The sequence below is a fragment of the Nyctibius grandis genome, chromosome 4, assembly GCF_013368605.1.
Source record: "Nyctibius grandis isolate bNycGra1 chromosome 4, bNycGra1.pri, whole genome shotgun sequence".
NCBI classification, from domain to species: Eukaryota; Metazoa; Chordata; class Aves; order Nyctibiiformes; family Nyctibiidae; genus Nyctibius; species Nyctibius grandis.
Genome location: NC_090661.1, coordinates 90,887,611 through 90,910,676, shown reverse-complemented (window position 1 = coordinate 90,910,676; position 23,066 = coordinate 90,887,611). Strand labels below are relative to the sequence as shown.

Genomic DNA, 23,066 nt, shown 5'->3' with positions numbered 1-23,066 from the left:
AATGCAAGGCAAGGCGAGCTGGACGTTTGTGCTTACCCCCACCCCTGGGATTGCCACACCAGCTGAATGTGTTTGTACAGAGGCTTCCACAATACAGGTACCTCTGCGGGGTTTCCAGTTCTCATGGAAAAGAAAATCCTCCACCGTGTTTCCAGTGCGAAGTGGCAGCACCCTGCCAGGCTGTGCCAGCCAGGAGTGAGTCTGGACTCCCGTCAGAGCTGAGCAGTCTGGCTCTGCTGTCAGAACCAAAGGGAAGCTAACACCCAGGTGTGAAACTTAAACATGACATTTAAGATTCCTTCCTGTGTGAGTAGTGAATTATTTTAACGTAGAGAGCAGCATAGCTTGAAACGTTACCGTTTCCCTTTCGTTATGTTTCAATGACAGGGCCTGACAACACTTCGCCTGGTTAAAAAAGACCCTGTAACATAGAAGCCAAAGCCATTAGTATTCTAGAGCATAAATCCTCTTCTTTTCTAATTATATATGAAAACTGGTATTTCTCTGTAACAGGTTATGAAGATAATAGATACACTGAAAGGAGGGTCAGTATATAGAGGTCAGATAGCATTCTTCACTACCTGGTTACTTCTGGGGATCCTCAGACCTCTGGCCCTACAGCTGAGACAAACTTCCCTCAAACTATGCCAGTATGTGAAATGCCTGCACAACACTTACTAGTGTGTTTAATTGGTGTTGTTGCTTCAGTGGGGTTTATTTTTTAATTAAATCCAGCATCCCAAACACCTCTGGGACTGGTCACTCACTGTTTCCCTCTGGATTCTCAGCCAGAGTTGCAGGTCAGGTGATCAGAAGTGCCAGGGAATGAGTATTTGGTGCTTGCGTGAAATAGTCAGCAGTCTGGTTGGTCATGGAGGAGTGACCATCACAGACATGCTGGCGGTAGCTGCCACTAAGTGCCCAGCTTTGGGGCTATGTGTGGAGGAGATGTTGACAGAGTGAAGAGCTCTGGGGATAGATCTGTCCTATTTTGGGACACTAGTCTAAGATCTCATTTGATAGACATTGTTGAGGCAGGATACATAGATACTTGTACTGGTATGGGGGGGGTTGTAAAAAGGAATCTTGGTCCTCAAGGCTTTAACTAAGCACTTTTTGTCAGCACAGCATTGATATAAATGTATTTCTAATACATACTTGCATTATTTATTTGTGGTGCAATTCAGAATATGGATCAACATTTAAAACGAGCAGCACTTTGATCCTGCTCTTTAAGTCAGGTTTGTGTAATTTCAGAAATGTATTTGCACAAGCTTAATTATGCACGTTATGCCTGAGATGTATATAAATCTGGATAGTAGCTGCCCACCTGTCCATATATGTCCCTAACTGCCTGATTTGCATGCCTTGCTCACTGGGGAATAAGTACCAACTAAAATAACCTGGTTTTAGTTATTTTACTTTCATTTCTTCAACACTTAACACAATGTAATTGGGCTGCATTTCCTGTGCTTCAGAGAAAAGGCTAAACCCCTTGCATTCTCTGTCCACCTTTTGGCTTATCTGTCTTCGTGTGACCTCTGGAGAACCCAGACAGAGGGTAAAATTTCTGAAGATTGAGTGTTTGTTAAAGCTTTTTGCAACCCTTTGGAGGAGGTCATCACTTCTAGTTTGAGAAATACTGATCTTACCTGAACAGTTGAAACTCAAAAGCCAATTAGTTTCATCTGCCAACCAAAACAGTGTGGGTAGACTAAGGTGTTTCAATTCCCAAGAGACTCTCGGGGGCCAGGGCCAAGGACGGGGAAGCCCATAGCATGGACAGTGCCCTCAGCACTTGCGTGGGGAAGGAGTCGAGCTGGTATGTGCCCAAAGGATCAGAGCAGGCAATGCACCAGCTGCAGAAAGCAGCTGCCTCTGTGAAGTCCCCTGCCAATGCAGGGGTGTTTCTGGGGGCTCTGTGAGCACCTTCCCCTGGGCTGCTTTTGGCTCCCAGCTGGGAGGGAAGGCAGGCGAGGAGCTGGCTGATGGATCCTTCAGGATGTCAATAGGAGAGCACACTGGCAAAAGAGAGTGACGGATGGGGGAAAAACGGAGGCAGGGATGAATGAGACTTCACGTCATCATTTAGTATCCTCGCCCTGCCTCTCTCCCCAGAGGAGCTGCTCACTCTGCAGGCTTCTGTTAATTGCAGCAACCTCCCGAGCTGATCTTTCCCTTCCTAAACCAGGGTGCTGGCCATGAGGAGCTCCTTCCTCAAAGCTGCCTCAGTGGTGTGGGAAATCAGCGTGTTGTCACTGTTCTCAATTCAAGGCTTTTACCAGCACCAAATCTGTAGTGATCAGAAATAAAATTGCTAGGCAGGACTGTCTGGCACGTGTGCAGTTTGAGGCAGCACATACATCTCACATAAGTGACACGGCTGAAGCAGCACAAAAAAGGGGTGGTTATTGTAACTTTAGTTCCTGCTTCTCTCCTGTGATCCATGACTAGCTTGTAAGAAGTGTTGACAAGCCCTGAAAGAAACCACGTTACATCTTCAATGAGAAGCTGCCCTGCCTGAATTTGAAATTTTTGTGTGTGCGGAGAAGGAACAAGGAAAGAAATGGGCAGCCCTTGAAGGGCCTTCTCCTCCCCACAGCTTAGACAGAGCCATGATAGGCACTACAGCCTTTCCCAGCTATTCATTTTGAAACAAAACAGGCTTTAGACACTTATTTTTAGAGAAGCCTTCCAGGAGGTCTGCATAGTTCTGTGGGTCCTTTTTGCAACATCATTCCAACTTATTCAGCTTTGTATTTAGTACAAATTGGATCTCAAAGTTATTCTTGATTACTCTGTGCATACCTGTAAGTTGCAGAATAGGTCTGGTCTTCTTACTGTGTGTGCTGGCAAACCAGTGCACTGCAGTACGGTGCAGCACTACGTGCAGGTTTGGTACCGGTTTATCCCGCAATGCTTTGCACATAAAAGCCCACGCATAAGCCTGTTAAAGTATACAATCAAATTTAGACGTGCTACGTCAGACTGACCTGGTGTGCGAGTCTCTCCTTGGGAGCGCCTTCAGATGTAGGGCAAAATTCTCTTCTCAAGATTCCTGGAGTAGCTCCTGACTCAGTCTCCTGAGTCTCCTGCACTGACATGTGCAGACATTTTGTGGTGTGAAAGAGAGTGCCCTGAAAGGAGTAATCTGTCACCGACTGAGGAACGGACAATAATGGCAAAGCCCCAAAAAGAGCACAAGACCCTTTCTTGAACCAGTTGCTCTGCGTCTGAGAAGAACTCAAAGTGTTTGTGTCACTTGGGCAATGTGCTTGTAGCCCCTTCCTCCTGATTATCACCGAGCTGATGATCGAAGACTGCTTTGTGGATATGAGGACAGAATTTTGCCTGCAGGATGCACGATTACCAACTGTGCCTCCTCTATAAATCAGTTGTAAGTGTATTTGGAATAGGTGCCAGGCCAGCTTCTGAGCTTACCAGAGGACAGAGCTCCAGCAGATACAGTCCCACATGGCACAGAGCTGTTGCAGTTTTAAAATCAGTCTGATTTTTTTCTTTAACAGGGGAGCCCAGTGTAACTCCGTCAAGACTGGAGTGACACTCAGAATCTGCATCTGCCTCATGTGAGTTAAAATCCTGGCAGCAGCATTTTGCATAAGCTGGAGTCTCTGTAGAGATCTTTTTTTTTTTCTTTTTTTTTTTTCCTTTTCAGGAAGGCTATAAAATTGTTTACATACGTGTCTTGGCAGAAAAGGTAAAAACAACCACACAAATGCATGAGAATTGCATACCTTACTGCACAACCCCTGCTCATTCCAGATCAGCTTCCTTCCTGGCACGTACTGTGTCAGGGACGCCCGCACTCATCACAGAGATGAAGGCTCGCAACGTTCGCTCCCGGGGTCCTGCTTTTTACCTTTCAGTAGTATAATGTTAAGCCAAGTGATGGTATTAAAGGGAGGCTGAAATGCTGTCAACTGGCCTCTGTTTTTTTTTAAACCTTTGGTTGTTTTCTTTCCACCCCAGTTGCATAGTCCACAAGCGATGGGTGCCAGTTGCCCTGTGTGCTGAAGCATTTGCCTGTGTTGGAACACGGACTATTAAAATAACGTGGTCCTCTGGAGCCAGGGACTTGGCATGATGGCAGAGACATGGCCATCGAGTAGTAAGAAAGAGAAAAAGATCAGAATAAGCTGTAGCATTTACTTTGGTTTTACTGTCCCACGTGCATCGGGCAAGGATGGTCTGAAAATGGGTTCATGGCTCAGCCTCTTCACGTGTGACAGAGTTGGGAGTGCTTGAAGACTGGGCCCTTCTCAGCTGGGTGAAAGAGCTGAGCATGGGAGACACTGCATGGCAAATAGCTGAATTCATGGCACAGCCATGGCACACAAATTACCTCCAGTTGTGGTCTCAGCAACCAGGTCTGAGGGAGGGTGATGTTCCGGGAAAGTTTAAAACTATTTTTTCATCATGCAGCTGCAGAAAAGAATATTGATCTGTCCTCTCTACCTTTTTTCCCTACGGATGCCTGAAGTAAACAAGGTACAAGAGAGAGCAACCAGCCCCAAGTACAATATTGAAGTACATTTTTTGTCTAGTAATGCATATAACTGGGGCATCTTCCCTGAATGTGCTGCTGTAGTTGCAGCAGCATTAGCCTGTTCATGCTTGGTCTGATGGAGGTGGATCGTTTGTTTGCACGGAAGCTCATGTTACTGAAACAGGCATTCGCACAGCTTACGAGAAATGTCAGTGGGTTGTGGCTCGTACCAATTGATGCAGCATGTGCTGTGATGTAGGGTGCTGTCAAGGTGGGCTTGGTGAGCTCTCAGCCTGTTCCCAGCTGTATGTCTAATTAAAGAAAAGTTTATCTTGAACAGTAAGTGTGATGGTAACTGGAGCATGTTTATTGTCCCTTTCCCGTTTCCAGGAGTCCAGTTTCCCATGTCTCTGTTTAGTTCATATATCAAGGAGAAGGCTCTCATTTTCCAGATACTGTGGAGTGGTAGAAAAATAGGGAAGGGACCTGAGGCATGAATGAGCTAGTAGTTTAATTTTATTCAAAGAGACATCAAGGAAGCAAAATCTAGAGTTTGAGAGGTAAGGGGAATAACTACCCTCCAAAAAGAAACATTTAGATTAATCCTGTTGCAGTACTGCCTCAACAGACTTGGGATGATGAAGGCTGAGGCTGATATCTGTTCTTCAGCCTTTTTGCTACTGGTGCTTCAGCTTGTTTCCTTAAACTCAGAGAGTTAAAAGGAGGTCTGTAGTGATAAATCTGAGAGGCAAATACAGAAAGAAAGAAATTGATTCAGGGCATTTTGTGAGCAGCTGGCCACATTGCCCACCACAGCCATTCTCTGGTGGAGTGCTAACAAGATGCACAGGTTGTTTAACAGAAAGCCCTACAGTTTCCCTGGAAAGGTTCTACTGGACGTGTTGATGAACCACTTCTGCTTGTCCAGAGGTGATGCCAGCGTGCTCCTTGAGATTCTTTGTTTCTGGGCAGCATCACCATGGTTGGTGAGTTCTGAAAGAGCAGGGTTTCCTTGGAGAAATGTTTTGTTTGGAAGTGATGTTTTATGGGTAAGTTGGTAACATGGTCAAATTCCCAGGAAGCTGATGAGGAGGAGTGCAGCAGCTTCATGGACAGAGAAGGGGACTGGAGGCTGCTTCCCATAATGGGGAGCTTTGCAGTGTTTTCACCTTCTGAGAGTATGTGCAGGTGTATTTATTACTGTTTTCCCTGGGAAGCACCTTTACTGTCCTGCATCAGAGGAATTCCTTATTCCAGATGGTGCTCTGGTGTCACTCTCACAATGTTGTTCATCACCTAACCTTTTGCTCCCTCCAACTCCAGCTCACTCCCCAGAATTGCCTTGTCAGTCACTGCTTTCTCCTTTAGCTATTGTTCTTGATTGCTTATTCCTATCTATAGCTCAATCAACCCTTCCTTTCCCAAAGGACAGAAAAGACGATGTGCATTGAATGTTGTATCATGTTGTTGATGTTTGCCATCAGTATAATAATGCTTGAAGATTTTCATAACTGTTTTATTGATTTTCGTTGTCTGTTTAAGAACATTAAGGGTTTGCTTATTATGTTTCTAAAGGTGTTAGTTTAATGGGGAAAATTAACTCTTAGGATTCTGGTGCTTTTTAGATTATTAAGAGATACAGGAGCCCTCTGTCACAGTTACTATGGTCTGAGTCTTTTGACAGTCTCGTCTCTTCTATAGTCCTTGCCTTTTTAGTATTTTTGTAGTATTTTATACATTTGTTTTCTCCTCTCAGATTGAGCTTCTGTATTCCACAGTATATATATGGCAGTGATTACCTGGACAGTATAGACAACGTGTATTAATATATCTTGTGAGGCCCACAGATGTGCTAGATCTCTCTCAGAAAAAGCAGTCTGTCTTCTAACAAGCTTAGTCTGCAACTTGCACATTTTTGTATTTTACTCAGCTAAACTTGAAATATTCACATGTTTGAGACAGTTGGGCCCATTGAACCCATGGTAACCCTCATGGCAGTCAAGGGTGTATTTGACCTTGTTACATCTTAGGACCAATTTAAGACAGCGACATGCAGCAAATGTAAACACACCATCAGAGAAACACAGTGATTTCCGTCTATCATAGAAACGCAGTGATTACCTTTTAAATGTTAATTTAATGATCTGATTAAGCAGTAGCATTTCCAGTACATGGGAAGGTCATTTGCAGGAAGAAGACAGGCCTGATGGTAGGAGTGACTTGGTTGAACAAGTCCATTTCTTTTGCGTTGAGCTAAGGTGTGTGTCACAGAGGAGCAGCTCCTCTGAAACATGGGAACAGTAAGCTTGCTTAAAAGAGTAGCATTTTGATGCACAAGGGTAATAGCTAACAGATTTTTACAGTACCATATGGTATTATTAACAAACAAATCGTATGTTAACTGGACAGCTCTACCTCCAAGCTAACTTAGTCTGAAGCAAACATAGATTCCCCTGAGATGAAATCTGGAGACAATACTAAGCTTTGGGATTGTATCCAGAGCAGTAACAGTAGCACAGCAGCAGTGAATTTCTAACCATGAATACACATGTTCCCAAAATTTATTGGTTTCTTCATCAGCTTTGTGAAAACACAGCAAACCAAAACCCGATCGGGGCAGGTGGAACAGGGAGCATTCATGCGTCTGCCTATCAGGACTGCAGGGAGAGGAGCTGCAGTCTGGCATACATTTTTCCTGAAGCAGAGAGTGTGATAGACTGATGGATGTTTCATCTGGTGCACTCTGCTGCTGAAACCTGAACTGCGGCTCCGCTCGGCTGCAGTCCTGGAGCATGAGCTAATTCCACCGTGGCTCCAGGCTGGGGACCCGAGGCAGCGAAGGGCCAGAGCGAAGAAGGGAACGTGTGATGTGGAGGAGGGAGGAGGGCAAATGGGTACATTACTTTTAACTGCCTTCTTGTTTAACCCCCTAGCTGTTTTCAAATTTTCTAACTGAAATCTCATCTTGGTACAGTGTATAAATCCCCTGAATACGAATCTCTTGGATTTGACCTGACCGTAGAAAGATTAGTTTCCATTGGATACCCTCATGAGCTGCTCAATTTTGTGTATGATCCTGCATTCCCTACCAGGTAAATGACTAACAGATACCGACCCGGCCTGCTCAAGGCCTTGAATATTTGTTCTGTAAAGTTCATAGGCAACACGTGAGGCCAGGTTTTCAGAAATGTGCCTGTGAAGCCTGTGGTTGACCACAGATCATGGGGAAGGGAGCAGACTGCTCCAGTATGTGGAGGGCCTTTGCACACATGAATACATGCCAGCAAAGAGGGAGTGTGCAAGAAAAGAGGCCTGCTGAAAACATGGTCCAAAAATAACCTTTCAAAGCAAAGACAGCAGAGACACAATTGGATTGGGAGTTAAATCAAAATCAAGGGGAGAAGAAGCCGTTACTGTCCATCAGGGTGCTAGAATGTCTCAGAGCATTTTTCTTTAATGATTTTAATTAATAGTGTCCTGGTGCATAAGACATCCTGAAAACTAAGCTGACGGTAAATAACGATAAAAGTGGGACCAATCCAGTTCACTTGTCTTGATGAATCAAATGCTGAAAGCAAAGTTGATGCTGCAAAGTTACTAAATTCTTACATTTTGTCTTTTGGTAGCGGAGGTAAAAAGGACATTGCTTGTTTTAAACAAGGCTTTTGATCTAACTCTGCGCCTTTAAGTTGTTTCCACTTGTGCCTTTGCTGGATTTTGCTTTTTTGACTCCTTTGGAGCTTCTGTACAAAAGACTGGACCATAGGGTCTGTTGGCATGTTGTTCCAGTTTTCAGTCTGGCAGCCTCCTTCCTTCCCTCCTCTCAGCATGTTTTACACCAAGACTGTTGCTGGGTGCGTCTATGCCTGTAACAAGACAGTAGCCCTTCACAAACCTGTGATGAAGACTCCGTTAAAGCCACTGCCTTCATCCCAGGGAGGGGACAGAAGGGATGTCAGAAGGGCTGTGTTCTCCAGATGCAAGCTACTAGATCAGTGAGACAGAGTTTTGCTGGAGTTGGAACCGGGAATGTCCAAAGCATTTTGTGCAATAGTTACATGCCCCATCTGGCTCTGTCTGTGACAGAGCAATGAAAAAGAGGGGAGAAATTCCTTTATCACACCTCGCTTTTCTTTGCAGCCCAGCAAGGCTGTCAGGGAACCACAAACACAGGTGTCAGATTCGTGACCCTGTGGAAGAGGCCCATGTCTCCCTGGTACGTGCATAGCTAAGCATCTACTGGGTTAAACGGTTCCGTTTTCAAGTCTATGGAGAGCAGGTCAGCTGGACCTTTCACCTGGCAATGCAGGGGTCTTGTTGCTCACCTGCAGCCAGGTAAAAGGGACAGTAGGGTCTCCATTTGCATAATAACAGCAGCTCTGTTCTGATGCCCCATGCCAAGTAAACAAGCTGTTCTAGAGCTGATTTGGAAAGAACTGCTGTTAAAATGGTCACCGCTTAATACACTCGCTTCTTCGTATCTTAAATCACTTTCTTAACAGAGGCCTGGTGTTTGATACCCACTATGGAAACCTGTTGAAAGTTGATGCCTATGGGAACCTCCTAGTGTGTGCACATGGCTTTAATTTCCTCAGAGGGTGAGTGCTGACTCTTGGCTCTTCTTTTTGACTTAATACGCTCTTCTGTGTCACTGATCCTCAGGGCACCCGTTGTATAAGGAGTTGCGGGGATTCCACTAACAGCAGATGTGGTATTGGTGTTCCTACAGCTCCAGGATTGGGGATGCACTGAGGGTTGCAGATGCAGCAACAGCCCAGGGTGTTTATAGAGGAAAGGTCCATGCCGGCACAGGCACCTTTGTAGTGTGCTGGGAATAGAAGAAAGTGTGCTGTGGGAAGGGGATGGGATAATCACCCGTCCTGGCACAGTTTAACATCAGCAGCTTGTCAGTTAGGACAAAACCGTTGTGTGAGGGCTGCTGGGAGCAGAGAGCACCTGTGCCCCATGAGACTGTTAACTCCACAGCCATTGCGAAGAACATTTGAGGGCATGAGCTGGCTTGGGGAGGGAACAAGCTTGCTCTGCCCCTTTGTGTTTCCGACCTTTGCAGGTGTCAGAAGTGAGGCACTGTGTGCCGTTTCCTGTAGCCTTTCCTGCCTGCTTGCATTTCTCTTGCTCCAGAGAAGGTGCTTTAGGAAGCAGAGGGGACTGCAGTGCTACATGCCTGATGTGTCCCAGCAAATGCCCTCATATCCCTGCTGCGAGGGTGGATGGATGGAAGGCAAGCGCAGGCCTGCTCGGGGCCCCAGGGTGACAAGCCTTGTCATTGCAGACCTGTAAGTCCTTGCGTCAGGAAGCCAAAATTTAGAAAAAGCCCTTATATATGCACTAAAGTTCCTCTTTGAGTTGATCTTCAGAAGCTCCAGAAGTGAAGGAAACCAGAATAATTAAATCACTTTAGTCATTGCCACCCTGCTGATTAATTGCAGAGGGCCCCAGTGGAGCCTCCCGCACAGCCGTGCACTCCCCTGCTGAACGCTGCTCGGGGAGTACAAAGCAACACATGGAAAGTGGGGAAAAGTTTAAGATAAGCAAACAATGAAAGTGCAGATGATTTAAGGCGTCCTCATAGCCAGCAACATGGGGCTTAAGGTCGAGTTGTGGACTCTCGACCACTGTTTCCCTGTGTGGGCTCTGCTCGGTTTGCTGACTCAGTGATGAGGGCTTTGTGCCTGGCTCTGCCGGGGCCGGCGCGGGTAAGGGAACGCCGGCGGGTGCAGTTTTGCTCTTGCACTGCTAGTGCACGTGGGAAAGCTGGGTGTTGATTAATGCACAACAGACTCCAGTTAATGGACCCCACTACAACTATATTTTGCAGGTCAGCACGTTTTATCCTCAGTACTTATTGTGGTTTCATTATTCTCCACCTTATCTATTCTCAGGCCTGAAACACGGGATCAATATCCAAATAAATTTATCCAGAGGGATGACACAGATAGGTTTTACATTCTGAACACGTTATTCAATCTACCAGGTGAGCCTCATGTGAGCCAACACGGGCCTGTTTCTATGCCTTTGAAGCCAGTAAAGCTTTGCTAATGTCATACTCTATGTATCTGTTTATTTTTTTTAACATGAACTTTCTTCTTTTGGGCACAAGGCCTAAAGTTATCTGGCCATATGATGTTATCCTTGTTTTAAAATCTTGCTTTGTTTCTTTGCAGAGACCTACCTATTGGCTTGCCTTGTGGATTTCTTTACTAACTGTGACCGGTACACTAGGTCCGTATTCCCTCTGGTTCAAGGTGCTGATGGTACAGTAGGATTGTTATATTATAAAGAGCAGTACAGCACAGATGGAGCTGTTCTTAATATCAGTGGAGGCCCCTCAAGTGGTTTAGGTGGGGAAAAGTTCAGGCCTTTTGTTCTTTTGACATTAAGATAATTTAGTGGTGACGAGATGATCTGTGTGTACAGCAGAGACTGGTTATGAGGGTTTCCTTCACAGGGTATATCAGTATCACCATGCTGACTGACACTGGTATTTGAGCCAGCTTCTAAGACCACACATTTATTACAGGGTGTTTACCGGCACCAGACAGCTCATTTTGAACCTGTGTCCACTGGAGCCATGTTTGAACTGGTAACTGAAAGGCTAAATTTCCTCAGCCAGTTACCACAAGTCCCTCATGTTGTAATTGAGGACTTTGTTCACTTAAAGGTGAAATGCTCAGGCACAGTGTGGTGTAAAAGGCTGTTTGTGCAGCACGAGTATTTACCTAGCTTTCAAACAGGTATAAGTATAAAAACAAGCTGTGGTTTGAATGGGCAAATATGAATGCTGCTGTGCTGCTGACTCATGTGATGGGTCATCTTTGCATATTATGTGGCAGGCAAAGATTAAATGGGATTTTACCTGGGAGCAGAGGAACTGTTAATGCCAACAATCCATCAGGTGAAGTGTCCTTTCTCAGGACAGGCGTGGTGATTGCTGTCATAACAAATACAGCTCTGTTTAATCCTCCTTGATTTCTTCTGATGCAAACTCTCATGGGTGTCTCAAGGATACCCCCACAGTATCTTGTAGAGGAAATTTCTCATGTTAATTCCAACTGTTCAACACGGAAGTAGTTCCTCCTCTCAGCAAGCGAGTATTACATTTAGTTGATTTCCATCGCACTCCCTTCTTTAGTGTTGGGAAAAGGGAGAAAGAGCAGCTTACTTTCTTAGTACCATTCATCTTTTGTAAAATGCTGCAAACTGCCCAGTCCCAGTCTGTTTTAACTTGTAATACCGTGTAGGAGAAATGAGTTGAAGTCACAGAAAGCTGTAGTACTGCTATGGAGGCACAGGCCCGTAGTTAGGAACTCGCATCCTAAAATTTTAAACAAACGTTCTTGGGTAACACGCAGATCGTGTTAAACTCTGGTTGTAGCCTTCTTTCAAGTCTGAGCTGCGGTAAAGTAGTAAATAAAAAACCGTTATGGTAAGATGAAAATGCAAGCTCCAGACAACATTTTGAACTGTGTCTCCTTGATGCGTTTCTTACCTGCTACGACTGGCCGCTACAATCTCTCTTCTTTCTCCCCACAGCTGTGAAACGGGGTTTAAAGATGGAGACCTCTTCATGTCCTTCAGGAGTATGTTCCAGGATGTCAGAGATGCTGTTGACTGGGTTCATTACAAGGTGATTGCAAGAACTCCTGGGGACATCTGTAATTGTAACTGAGTTAGAGGGACTGGTTTGTAACTCATGAGTTAAGATGTGTTATTCCACTTTTGGGCAAGAGCCCTGCTTTGCCGCCTAGTGAGCAAATAATAGATTGCAGTTGTATGTAAGTCAAGATCTTGACTGCCCTCCTAATACTAGAACATATCTGTCTTGGCTTCCTATTCCTTTTTATTGTGCCCAGATTCCATTTCGGTACTGTAATTCACGAGTTTTAGAACATGATGCCATGAGGGTATTTGCACTTACAATGCACAACTTGTACATTGTCCTAATTATTAAAAAAGCATCTTACTGTAAATGGTTTACATTAGTACTATCTTATGTTATGTGAAAAGTACCTGCATTAATCAGAGAAATACATAACTATTCTCTATTTAGAGAGGAGAGGCAGTTGTTCATCTTTTTCACACACTTGTGCACAAATTTAGAGTATAATTTTGTGAGCATTAACATCTGGTTAAATACCTGATTTTCTTGTTCTTCCTCATTCAAGAGGTCTGTTGGGGTGGGATGGAGAACAGTCACAGGAGAACTCTGCTCACAATTGTACTTGTGGTGGTCCTTTTAGCCATGCAGAAGTCAGGAATCTATTTTTCTTTCCTTATGCAGTGTTGTGTGATACATGTTGGAGTTGGCCTTTCAGTAAAGCATTATGGTCAGTGTTGGAGACAGGTCGTTGACTGTCTTGTTTGGTATGGCAAATCTATTTTTTGTTTGTTTCTATTGTATTCCCTTCTGAAAGGGTTAAAATGCTGTTGAAGTGGATTATTTACCATGGTGAGGGAATCGATGGATCACAGAGTTTGTGATGGTCCCTGCTACTCAAAGCCTCTCATCTCTAGAGTCACTGGTTCAGATTCGCCCTGGTTTGTACTTTCACAGCATTTTAAAGTGTGAAAGTTGGCATTACTTTGATGTCTCTTACATCATAAGTTTCCATTACCTCACTGGGTTCTGTTTCTATTTCTATTTCAGGGATCGCTCAAGGAAAAGACCCTTGAGAATCTGGAAAAGTACGTGGTGAAAGATGTAAGTGCGAAGTTACTTTACTTGTGCTACGTGACATTCTGTACTGAGTAAGCAGGCAAGAAATAAACATGCTGATTTGCTTTACTAAATCACAAAACAGATAACGCTGTGATTTCTATTGTAATAACCAAAGACAAAGTGGAAAGTTCAGACGCAGCCTTTATTCTGAGCCAGTGATCCACGTGATCTCGTATTGACGTGCACGTTTTTTACGTAAAATATAGAAGCCAGAGGAAATGTTATCATGGGACACAGGTGAATACGGTGGCAAGGCTCATGTTTCTTTCGGTGGTGAAAGCAACTGTGTTCCCTGCTCACGTTTTCTCTACCCAAGCAGACCTCTTTTTAAAAAGCAACAGATGAGCATCTTTTTAGACAGAAGAGGTCCTTAGCCATCCCACAAAAATGTTACATGCATTTAACCATGAGGGACTGAGGGAAAGATCCTGAAAGAATCGCCAATGTTCAGGCTCTTGGTAGCCTCAAAATGTGTGTTCAGCACATCTAATTGAGCAAATTCCAGTGGTTCCCGTACTTTTGCCCTCTCTGCAGTGTGCAGGGCCCCTCTGGACCACTTAGAGTATAATTATTGTTTAGTTTCGATGAGCTCTGTGGTAGAGTATCACTTTAAAGCAGTTAACCTTGTTTCTGCTTACATGCCTTCAAAATTCTTAGGAAACCGTTCTGTGAGGTAATCAGCTACTCTGGCAATGGACTGAGATTTATGATTCAATAAAAATAGCCCCAGGAATAAATTCTCCCTAATTTGAGGTTGGAATTATAATGCGCTCCAACTTGTGGCTCGTGTGAGCTCAGATTTCACCTGCCTCTGGGCCCATTTCGGGAATGGACTTGGAGCTGGAGGAGCTTCTCCAGCGTGCCTGGCACAGAGCGGATCGGTGGGAGCAGCACAGGGTGCCTGGCACTGTGGTTGGCAAAGGCACTGCAGCCCTCCTGAGCCCTTCCCCCTCACCTTCCTCCCCTGGGCTGTGCTCTGGAGGGGTGTTACGTGGACAGACCAGCAGCTTTCCTGGCTCTGGCCACTGCAAAACACGTGAGTTTGCTTGCTTGATGGTTTCATTTGCTTTGTTTTGTCTGGTGGGATCATAGTTAAGAGTGTTTTGCCCATGATGAATCTCTGTAACTTTTGTGTGTGACTTGTATGTCCCTTGGCTTTCAGGGGAAGCTGCCACTGCTACTCAGCCGCATGAATGAAGTTGGGAAGGTGTTTCTTGTCACAAACAGTGACTATAAATACACAGATGTAAGTGCTGCTTGAATTGTTGTGTTGATAGATAATGGAATAAGCAAAAGCCAGCCATTTATTTGTATGGGTTTTGGTCAGGCATCTTCTGGTGGAGAATTGGGTGTTTTCTAAGCTAGGTGTAGGATGGTTTTGTGGTGAATGCAGATTAGGTCTTGAGTCATCTTTTGTAGCCCTGGTTCTGCTACTGACCTAGTATGCTCCTGGCTTAAGTCTCTCTGTGCCTCAGTCAATTCCTCAGCAATCAAAAGGCTGAAAGAGAACATGATACTCCTTTGAGATTTCAGCATCCTTTAAAATGCAGAACTTCCCTTTCAAGTGAGATAGTCTGAGTATAGACAGGTCAACAAAGCCATGGTCCTGGAGAGGTCTAAGAGCCAGAAAGGGCTGTCTGCTGTGCTGTAGGCACAAATGTGGTTACTTCATCTCCAGGTGAATGTCAGGATGTTCCAACACCACTAATCCAAAGATTTATGTGCCATTTTAAAGCATTGCAAGATATACCTGAAGCAGTGTGCAAATTCCTGAGGCAAATGTGTTCTTTGATTATAAAAATTACTGGTTTAATTCCTGTCACTTTAAATTCCATCCATTCATTGTCTTCAAATCTTGTGCTGACTTCCATGTAAACCCTGAAAATAAAGTTCTGTAACCTGAGAAGATAAAACCAGAAAAGTATGCTTTTATAAACTACACAAATGTATGTTTAAAAATGCATCATTGAATACTTTCTTTTTCTATTTCAGAAAATTATGACTTACTTGTTTGACTTTCCACATGGACCAAAGGTATGTGATTTCTAGACTGCAGTTCCAACAGCAACTGATGTGCCTAATTATCTGTGTAGCTGGAAAGCATTTTAATCCTGCTTCATCGGCTGCGTGGGATTAGTTGCTTTAATCTGGTTAAAACACACTTGCTGTTTTGTGTCCTATTTGAATGGGATCAAAGCAAATACAATGTAACAAAGAGAAAAGAGGCATCATCTGGTCTCAAACAATAATCTGTGTTAATGATAACGTTATTTTAGTGATAATACATTTTAACTGTGGCATTTTGCAGCCAGGTTTCTTGGAAATCTTGCACAACGTTTTAGATGTTGTTACAAAAAACCTTGATGGAAAGGAAAGAGTTTTATAAAACGGCAGAAGCATTTATAGCTGATTGTGCCTCGACTATGGTAACTCCAAAACTTTTAGTCATGCTTTTTCTGGTTGTCACGGTTTAAAGCTGGGCCGGCTATTAAACCTGCGGCAGATGCTCTCTGTTATCCCCCCCCCTCCCCCCAGAGGGAAAGGGAAAAGGAAAAGGGAGAGAGACTTCTGGGATGGAAAGTTAAAACAGTTTTAATAAACTATAATAATGAAAAAGAGTATAATAACAATAATAGAAATAATCAAATATATACAAATATATATACAAAACCAAGATTGAGCTCCCCTGAAGTCAGCCACGTCACCACCGGCACTGCAGGGCAGGCTCCGGGAAGGCCCAGGCTGGGCCTAGCGACGGTCGAGAGCTGGATTCAGGAATGCACGGATCGGGATCGGGGGCAGCAGGAAAACAGACGGAGTCCTCCTTGGACACCGGCCATAGCAGAAAGAGAGCGAGACCCTCGTGATCCCCCCGCTTTATACTGAGAATGACGTGTATGGGATGGAATACCCTCGTTGGTCAATTTTGGGTCACCTGCCCTGTCTGCTCCCCCCTGCAGCTGCGACCCCCTTTCGGCTCTTCACTTGTAAGCAGTGAGGAATTCAGCAGTGACCTTGGTTTCTCTAAGAACAAGTACAGCAAGAGCCTTTCTGCACAACATCCCTACCGGTGCCTCAGCGATAACTACAAACTTCGAGCGTTATCAGTCCTGGAAGCAGACGCTGTCTGCAAAACATGCAGTTAGTTTCAGAAAGTGCAGTTACTTAGAGGAGACTTAGCTGAAAGTAAAAATCACTGAAAGGAAAATCGGCCTGGTTTAGGCCAAACCAGGACACTGGTTTTCTGAGGTCAAAACTCAGCCCTGCAACTTTTGGAGAGAGACTTATGAGCTGAATTTATACTGCTTTCTCAGTCTCCCAGTGTGAGGCTCTCTCACGCTCAAAAGATGTCTTTTCACACTGTACTCTAAAGGTAGAAGGGAGAAATTTTCAGAACATGGAAAATCACCACAACTGATAGCTCAAAAAACTCCTTGCTGTGGTCTTGGTCTCAGAAAGAGCGGAAGAACAGAGCAGAGCAGAAAGGGCTCGTGAATGCCCAGTGTCCTTTGGGCAGGGCTGTGATTCAAAGCTGTGCTCTGTGGAATAGAGTCCAGGCATTTTCCCACTCTTGGCAAATGCACCAGCATGGCCTTGTAAGGCTGAAGCTGTGAAGTCACATGTGTCTGGATCTACACAGGGTATCACCTTCAGAAACAGTGGCAGCAGTGTCATTTACAGCATCTTTTTACACGACAGCTGTGCTGTGACATGGATGTTCAGTGCAGTTCTCGTATCTCACACCACGTCCTCAGTCATCGCTGCTAGGCTGGGTTGGGATGGGCTTGCTGGAAGAAAGGAGTGCTGGCAACCCAGCATCGTACCACAAGAGGCACGAGCTGGGGGATCTTGATGGACCAGCAATGCCACAATGTTATGGCTATGGACAATGACACTCGGGTTAAACTCCCTGTGGTTGATTGTGTTGTGCCTGATTCTGGGGTTTGGTTTTGCCTTTGCAGCCTGGGAGTGCCCATAGGCCATGGCAGTCCTACTTCGACCTGATCCTCGTGGATGCGCGAAAACCCCTCTTCTTTGGGGAAGGCACCGTGTTGCGGCAAGTGGACACGGTGAGTGGCATATGGAGGTACCTCTACAGCTGGAAGGGCTTGTGCACCTCTTGTGTGGCATCTCTTAGTGGCAATGGGCAACACAGTATTTAGACAGGGCCTGCCCTAGAGATGGTGGGCTGGCAGAAGCCACTAAGAAGCCACTAAGAGGAGAACCTCTTAATGATTCCTGAACAACCCCATCACCTGAGGCACAGCAGAGCTCAAGGCTTTGCTGGCTTCCCTCACGTACTGCAGGTGGCAATAGGAAAGGAATGTGGAAAGCCACCTCTAGGCTGCCTGGGAGTGAGAGAGAGACAAAGAGTAAAGTGTCAATAGGACAGAAAAGATACAGACCGTCAGCTGTTTGGTACTAACACCATGTCCCCTTCCTCAGGTGACTGGGAAGCTGAAGATTGGTACCTACACTGGCCCGCTGCAGCATGGCATCGTCTACTCAGGAGGTGAGGCAAGAACTCTTCTTGTCCTGTGGAGTGGCTGATGTGCCCTCATGGCCTTCAGCCACTCCGGCTGTGAGAGGACTTGTGCCAGGTACTAGGCAAGGTTGTGTCTCCCAAAGTGCATTGTACTGTGCCCTCTGCTCACTGCAGCAGAAGCTCTCCATCATCATTGCTGCCCAACGCAGGGAAGAAATGAACCTGTTCCTCCTCAAACGCCCTTTTCTTCCTTGCCAGAGAGGGTCTGGGAAATGCCACTGCAGGGCTTGTGGTGGAGGGAGAGCTGCAGCTGGCCCAATGCAACGTTCCCAGCTATACTTACGGTGCTGCCACCAGTGTGACCACGCTTGGAGGGTCCCTTGAGCCAGGGAAGGGCAGCGGGTGGATATACAGGGCTGTCTGTGATGCCCAGGGCTCCATTACTCTCATGTGGGGTGGGAGGCAGCATGGCCCCTCTGCTGCTGCCATTCATGTGGGGGTGTGTGTGGGCAAAGCTGCCCCTGGGTGAACTCCCAGGTGGGTGGGCAGTGCCCCATGCTGCCACGGCCAAGCAGGGCTGCTATGTTTAGCAGTGGAGGTTTCTGGGACAAGAATGCACCTGCTCTGTCCCTAACCCTGGCCCTCAGAAATGAGCCACACGGTTCATTTTGGCTCCCAGTTCTGAGCCATGCCATTCTTCTTTCAGGCTCTTCAGACACGGTCTGTGACCTGCTGGGGGCCAAAGGGAAGGATATCTTGTACATCGGAGACCATATCTTTGGAGACATCCTCAAATCCAAGAAGCGCCAGGGCTGGAGGACCTTCCTGGTGATCCCTGAGCTGGCGCAGGAGCTGCATGTCTGGACAGACAAAAGCGGTCAGCAGACGGGCAAACCCCCGGCCAGGCTTTGCTCTTGCTTGCCTGGTGCTGCACCCCTGAGATTGCCAGGGCATAGGGGTGCAGGGGAGAGATCACCCTGGTTTGCCACTTCTCCTTTCAGCTGTTTTTCCCTGGGTCTGGGTGGTGGTGGCAGGAGCTGGGGGAGCTCTCCATGGGCTGGCCTCGGGCTCTCAGGCCTTTCCTGTGCTCTTTCCCAGGCCACTTGTGCATGATCAGCCAAGTGCTGAATTGGGTAGGGGAAGAAGCTGCAGGTGGGTGGGGTTGAATTGTTCCTCATCCATAACCCTACCCCAAAAACTCCTCTGCCCATATGGAGCTGTGGCTTCTCTGGTAAAAAGTATCTGACGACACCTGGGTTATTCTCCCTGTAATGCCTGAGCCATGACTGCTCTCCCACCTGCAGGGAGTCCCTGCTCACCAGCCGCTTCCTCCTCCTTCCTCCCGCTCCCTCTGCTGCTCTGCTGCCAAAGTGCTGCGTGTTTCCCATCCTCCAGCGCTACTGCTTTTCTCCCAGGTTTGCCCTTTGGTGTGTAAATAGGTCTGGGGGTAATGCAAGTTGCCCCATGGCTGGTTGGAAGGTTTTGGTGAGGGCTGCGAAGGTTCAGACTCAAAAACAAAAGGGTCAACCAGAAACCAAGCCTGAAGCTCTGCAAGTGACACAGAGCACGACTGAGCCCTCTCCCTGCACAGTGGCCGTGAGATGCCATGCTCCTTGATGCAGTGCCCCTCTGCCACCATGCAAGGGGAGCGGGCAGGATGGTGGGTTTGCTTTCAGCCCTTTTCATTTCAACAGTTTAAACTTACCTTCCCCCCCTTTATTTTCTGGATTTTCCAGCCCTTTTTGAAGAGCTGCAGAGTCTGGACATTTTCTTGGCCGAGCTATACAAGTGAGTGTTCAAACAGTGACAACTTTCCTGCTGCCTCTCCCAGCCTAGCGACAGCTAATGAGCAGCTCTGACGAAACCTTGGGGTTGGGTTAGCGGCACTGCTGCCGGAGCTTTGACTCAGGCCTGGGCTCTGCCCACAAGACCAATCTTCCCCTCCAGACCAGCCTCCCTCCCCCGAGTCCCCATCCCACAGCATCTGCTTCTGAAAGGCTTTTCACACCGTGTATTTACCTTCTCGCCTGTAACTAGGCATCTGGACAGTAGCAGCAATGAACGCCCTGACATCAGCTCCATCCAGAGACGCATTAAGGTACCAATCATAAAAATCCCTTTTCATCCTTTTGGATCCCAAAGGGCTTGACAACCCAACCCCACTGCTTAGCCCTGAAATGCTTTGCTCTGCCTTTGGGTGGGCACGGCAGGCTTGGCAAAGCCATTCTGGCTTTGTGGACGCAAATGGAGGAGCTTCTTGGCTCACTGGTGTCACTGGCACTCCTGAAAGGCAGCCTGGTCTGGAATGGGGTCTCCTTCCTCTTGTACATGGCAGCCCTGACTGACGGTGCTCAGCGCTGCAGAATGGGGCGCTGGCGCACACGAGTTTGGAGGGGCTGTAGCCCCTCATTCAGCCAGTCCTGAAGTGCCAGCATGGGGCAGGTACTGGCCCTGTGCCCGCTGCTGCCTTCCCCTTGGATAGCTGGGACGCGGCTGTGCTGTGATGCTGTGAGATACGAGTACAGGAAGCCTTGCTGGAGATCCCTGCAGATCTCATGTAGCCCCAGCTCTCAGTGCGCTCCACTTCAGTGCTGTCGTGGCTCCGCGCTGCTGCCTGCCTGGCCCAGGATCTAACCTGCTCTTTGCTTGTAGAAAGTGACCCATGACATGGACATGTGCTACGGGATGATGGGGAGCCTGTTCCGCAGTGGCTCTCGGCAGACCCTGTTTGCCAGCCAGGTGATGCGCTATGCTGATCTCTATGCAGCCTCCTTCATCAACCTCCTCTACTACCCCTTCAGCTACCTCTTCAGAGCCGCCCACGTCCTGGTGAGTTGCAGACCCTGGGCAGGGGTCCCAAAGGTGCCTGCCCTTGTGTTCGTTAATGCTTCCACAAGCACCAGGAGCAGCACCTTGGAGGGTTGGGTGGCATTTGATGCACCGTGGGCCAAAGGGTCACGTTCTGGGGTTTGCTCTCCATCTGTCTCGGGGAGGTACCCTGGGACTGGGACACCTCTTCCCATCTCCTATCTCTCTCTTACATGTGCAGATGCCACACGAGTCCACGGTGGAGCACACGCATGTCGACATCAATGAGAAGGAGTCGCCAATGGCCACGCGCAATCGCACCTCAGTGGATTTTAAAGATACTGACTACAAGCGGCATCAACTGACCCGCTCCATCAGTGAGATCAAACCGCCCAACCTCTTCCCCCAGGCACCTCAGGAAATCACACATTGCCACGATGAAGATGACGATGAGGAAGAGGAAGAGGAGGAAGAGGAGGAAGAGGAAGAGGAATAAGAAGGAAAAAGCAAAGCATTTCTGAAGACAAACCGTGACTCTAGCAGTGATCAGGAGCGGATTCCGTTGTTGGGGCCCTCGGGGTGATGGGTTGGGGGGGTGTGATTCTTGCAAAGGCACATTTTGGAAGTGTCCAGAAACTTTTAACAAATTAACACTAATTAGGAGGAGACCCTTGTTTTCAGTCTTGCAGACGGTTCAAAGAGCTGATGGATTCTGCCTGGGTGGTGCATTCAGATTGGACTGCCCGCCTGCGCTGTCATGCTGCTCCCATTACATTTAGGGATGCTGCACGTTCCTGCCTTTCCCATAATGCGTTCCATTTGATTTTCATTCGAACGTTGTCCTGTGAACGGTTTTTGCCATTTGTTACACTCGCTGTGGAGAAGGAAGGGATGTGCTGGGTCCTGCAGGAGACAAAATGATCCAAATCCTCCTGCCCGTTGGGTTGCTGTCCTTAACCCTCTGCTTCTGGGTTACAACCCCTCCCACCTCCATGTTAGCCAGGCTGTTGCTGTGGCTTCCAGCACTCAGTTTACCCTCTGCTTAGCGTGTTTCTCTGTGTAAGTGGTTTGATTCCTCCAGCCATCACGTGTGGCGGTGGGATTCCAGCTCTTGCCTATCTGCAGCTGTACACGTTTTGGCTTGTAGACGCTTGTCATCCTCTCCCAGTGTTTCAAAGGTCTCTTTCATCATTGGCATGTGGTGCATGATTTTCAACGCATTTCTCAAACAGCTGAGCCGCACACTGTGTTCTCAACTCCTATAGCTTCAGCAGTAAATATTAACCCAGGAGCTCGAAGCTACTACTTTAGCGTTAGCTTAGTTGCTTTGTTTTCCTACTGCCTATTACTGACCTTTCTGTCTGCTCAGCTTTAAGAAAGTGAAGCTTCCCAAAGACAAACCCAGCCACCACCTGGAGGGAAAGGGCCTGTTATTCCAGGGTGCTGTGAACCAGGGAAACCCTAAAGTAGGGAACAGCAGGTGCCCCAGGGGCTCCTCTACAGCCCCGCGGTGGGAGCCGGGACTCTTCAGTCTGGCTGGCAGCTGCCCTTGTCTTTGGCCTGGTGCGGAGCAAGTGGAGCCTCACCGCAGGTTGTGGTGGGCAAGGCTGCGTCCCTGGCCAAGGAGGGTGACGGCTGCAGGCTGCCATGTGGGGATTGGGGGTGCCCCATGGGGATGGGCAAGAGGTCCTTGTGCCTGAAAGCCAGCCCGGGGAAGGCGTGGGGCCAGCGAGCAGCTGGGCAGCAGTGCCCTGCGGTTTTCCTCCCTGTTGTGGGTGCAGCCTCCCTTACTCCTGCCTGTGCCGTTCGCTGTGAAGGGATTACAACGAGGGCCCTCTTGTAACGAATTCAACTGTTGTTTCAGTACCATAAACTCATTTAATTTTTTTTTTTTTTTCCATTTTAAAGTACCTTAGGAGAAAATAAAAAAAGAAAAACCACACCACCAACATCTGAGCAGGAAGTGCTGCTGCTGTAGTGGCAGTTGTTCAAGTCAATAAATGATGACATTTCTAAGAAATGCCTGGTGCTTTGTGGGCGCGTCGCTGAGATGACACGGGCTCTGCTGGAGGTGGCAGGGAGAGCCAGGACTGGTCTGGGGGTGGGTCTGGTGAGCCCAAGCTCACCAGCAGCTGCAAACCTCATTAAACAGAGAAAAACACCTGGGGAAGGACAGTGCTGCCGCAGCGACGGCACCAGCTGGCATAGCCAAGGGCTGCGTGTGCCCTGCGCCCAGCCCAGATAGGGACAGCCCTGGGGACAGCACGCTGCTGTGCACAGCCCTCGCCTATGAACAAACCCCTTGTATCGACCAAACCAGCCCAGACGAGGCCCCGCCATCAGAGCTACTACAGAAGGATGTTCAGTAGCCAGGGCCCAAAGTGCCAAGCAGAAAAGCAACACTAAATGGCTGCAGACAGTGGCCAACAATCAACAGCCGACACTTCAGGGATTGCTAAAAGCCCCAAACCCAGAACTGGGTCCCTGACCCCTTGATTTTGGGGTCTGGAGAACAGCTAATGCAT

General features: G+C 47.3%; 1 protein-coding gene across 3 annotated transcripts in view; it reads left to right on the top strand.

Annotated features, from left to right (window-relative positions):
* NT5C2 (5'-nucleotidase, cytosolic II) overlaps window positions 1–22,561 on the top strand; it is a 63,448-nt gene extending 40,887 nt beyond the window's left edge. For all 3 annotated transcript variants that reach the window (XM_068398923.1, XM_068398921.1, XM_068398922.1), the window contains 15 exons: window positions 7,482–7,599; window positions 9,010–9,105; window positions 10,411–10,502; window positions 10,693–10,750; window positions 12,062–12,155; window positions 13,176–13,229; window positions 14,410–14,493; window positions 15,240–15,281; window positions 17,210–17,317; window positions 17,694–17,760; window positions 18,440–18,610; window positions 19,470–19,521; window positions 19,771–19,831; window positions 20,386–20,562; window positions 20,783–22,561. In XM_068398923.1, the coding sequence (XP_068255024.1) occupies window positions 7,482–7,599; window positions 9,010–9,105; window positions 10,411–10,502; window positions 10,693–10,750; window positions 12,062–12,155; window positions 13,176–13,229; window positions 14,410–14,493; window positions 15,240–15,281; window positions 17,210–17,317; window positions 17,694–17,760; window positions 18,440–18,610; window positions 19,470–19,521; window positions 19,771–19,831; window positions 20,386–20,562; window positions 20,783–21,037 (1,529 nt within the window). In that variant the 3' untranslated portion in view covers window positions 21,038–22,561. The remainder of the gene's footprint in view (window positions 1–7,481; window positions 7,600–9,009; window positions 9,106–10,410; window positions 10,503–10,692; window positions 10,751–12,061; window positions 12,156–13,175; window positions 13,230–14,409; window positions 14,494–15,239; window positions 15,282–17,209; window positions 17,318–17,693; window positions 17,761–18,439; window positions 18,611–19,469; window positions 19,522–19,770; window positions 19,832–20,385; window positions 20,563–20,782) is intronic.
* The last annotated feature ends 505 nt before the right edge of the window (window positions 22,562–23,066 follow it).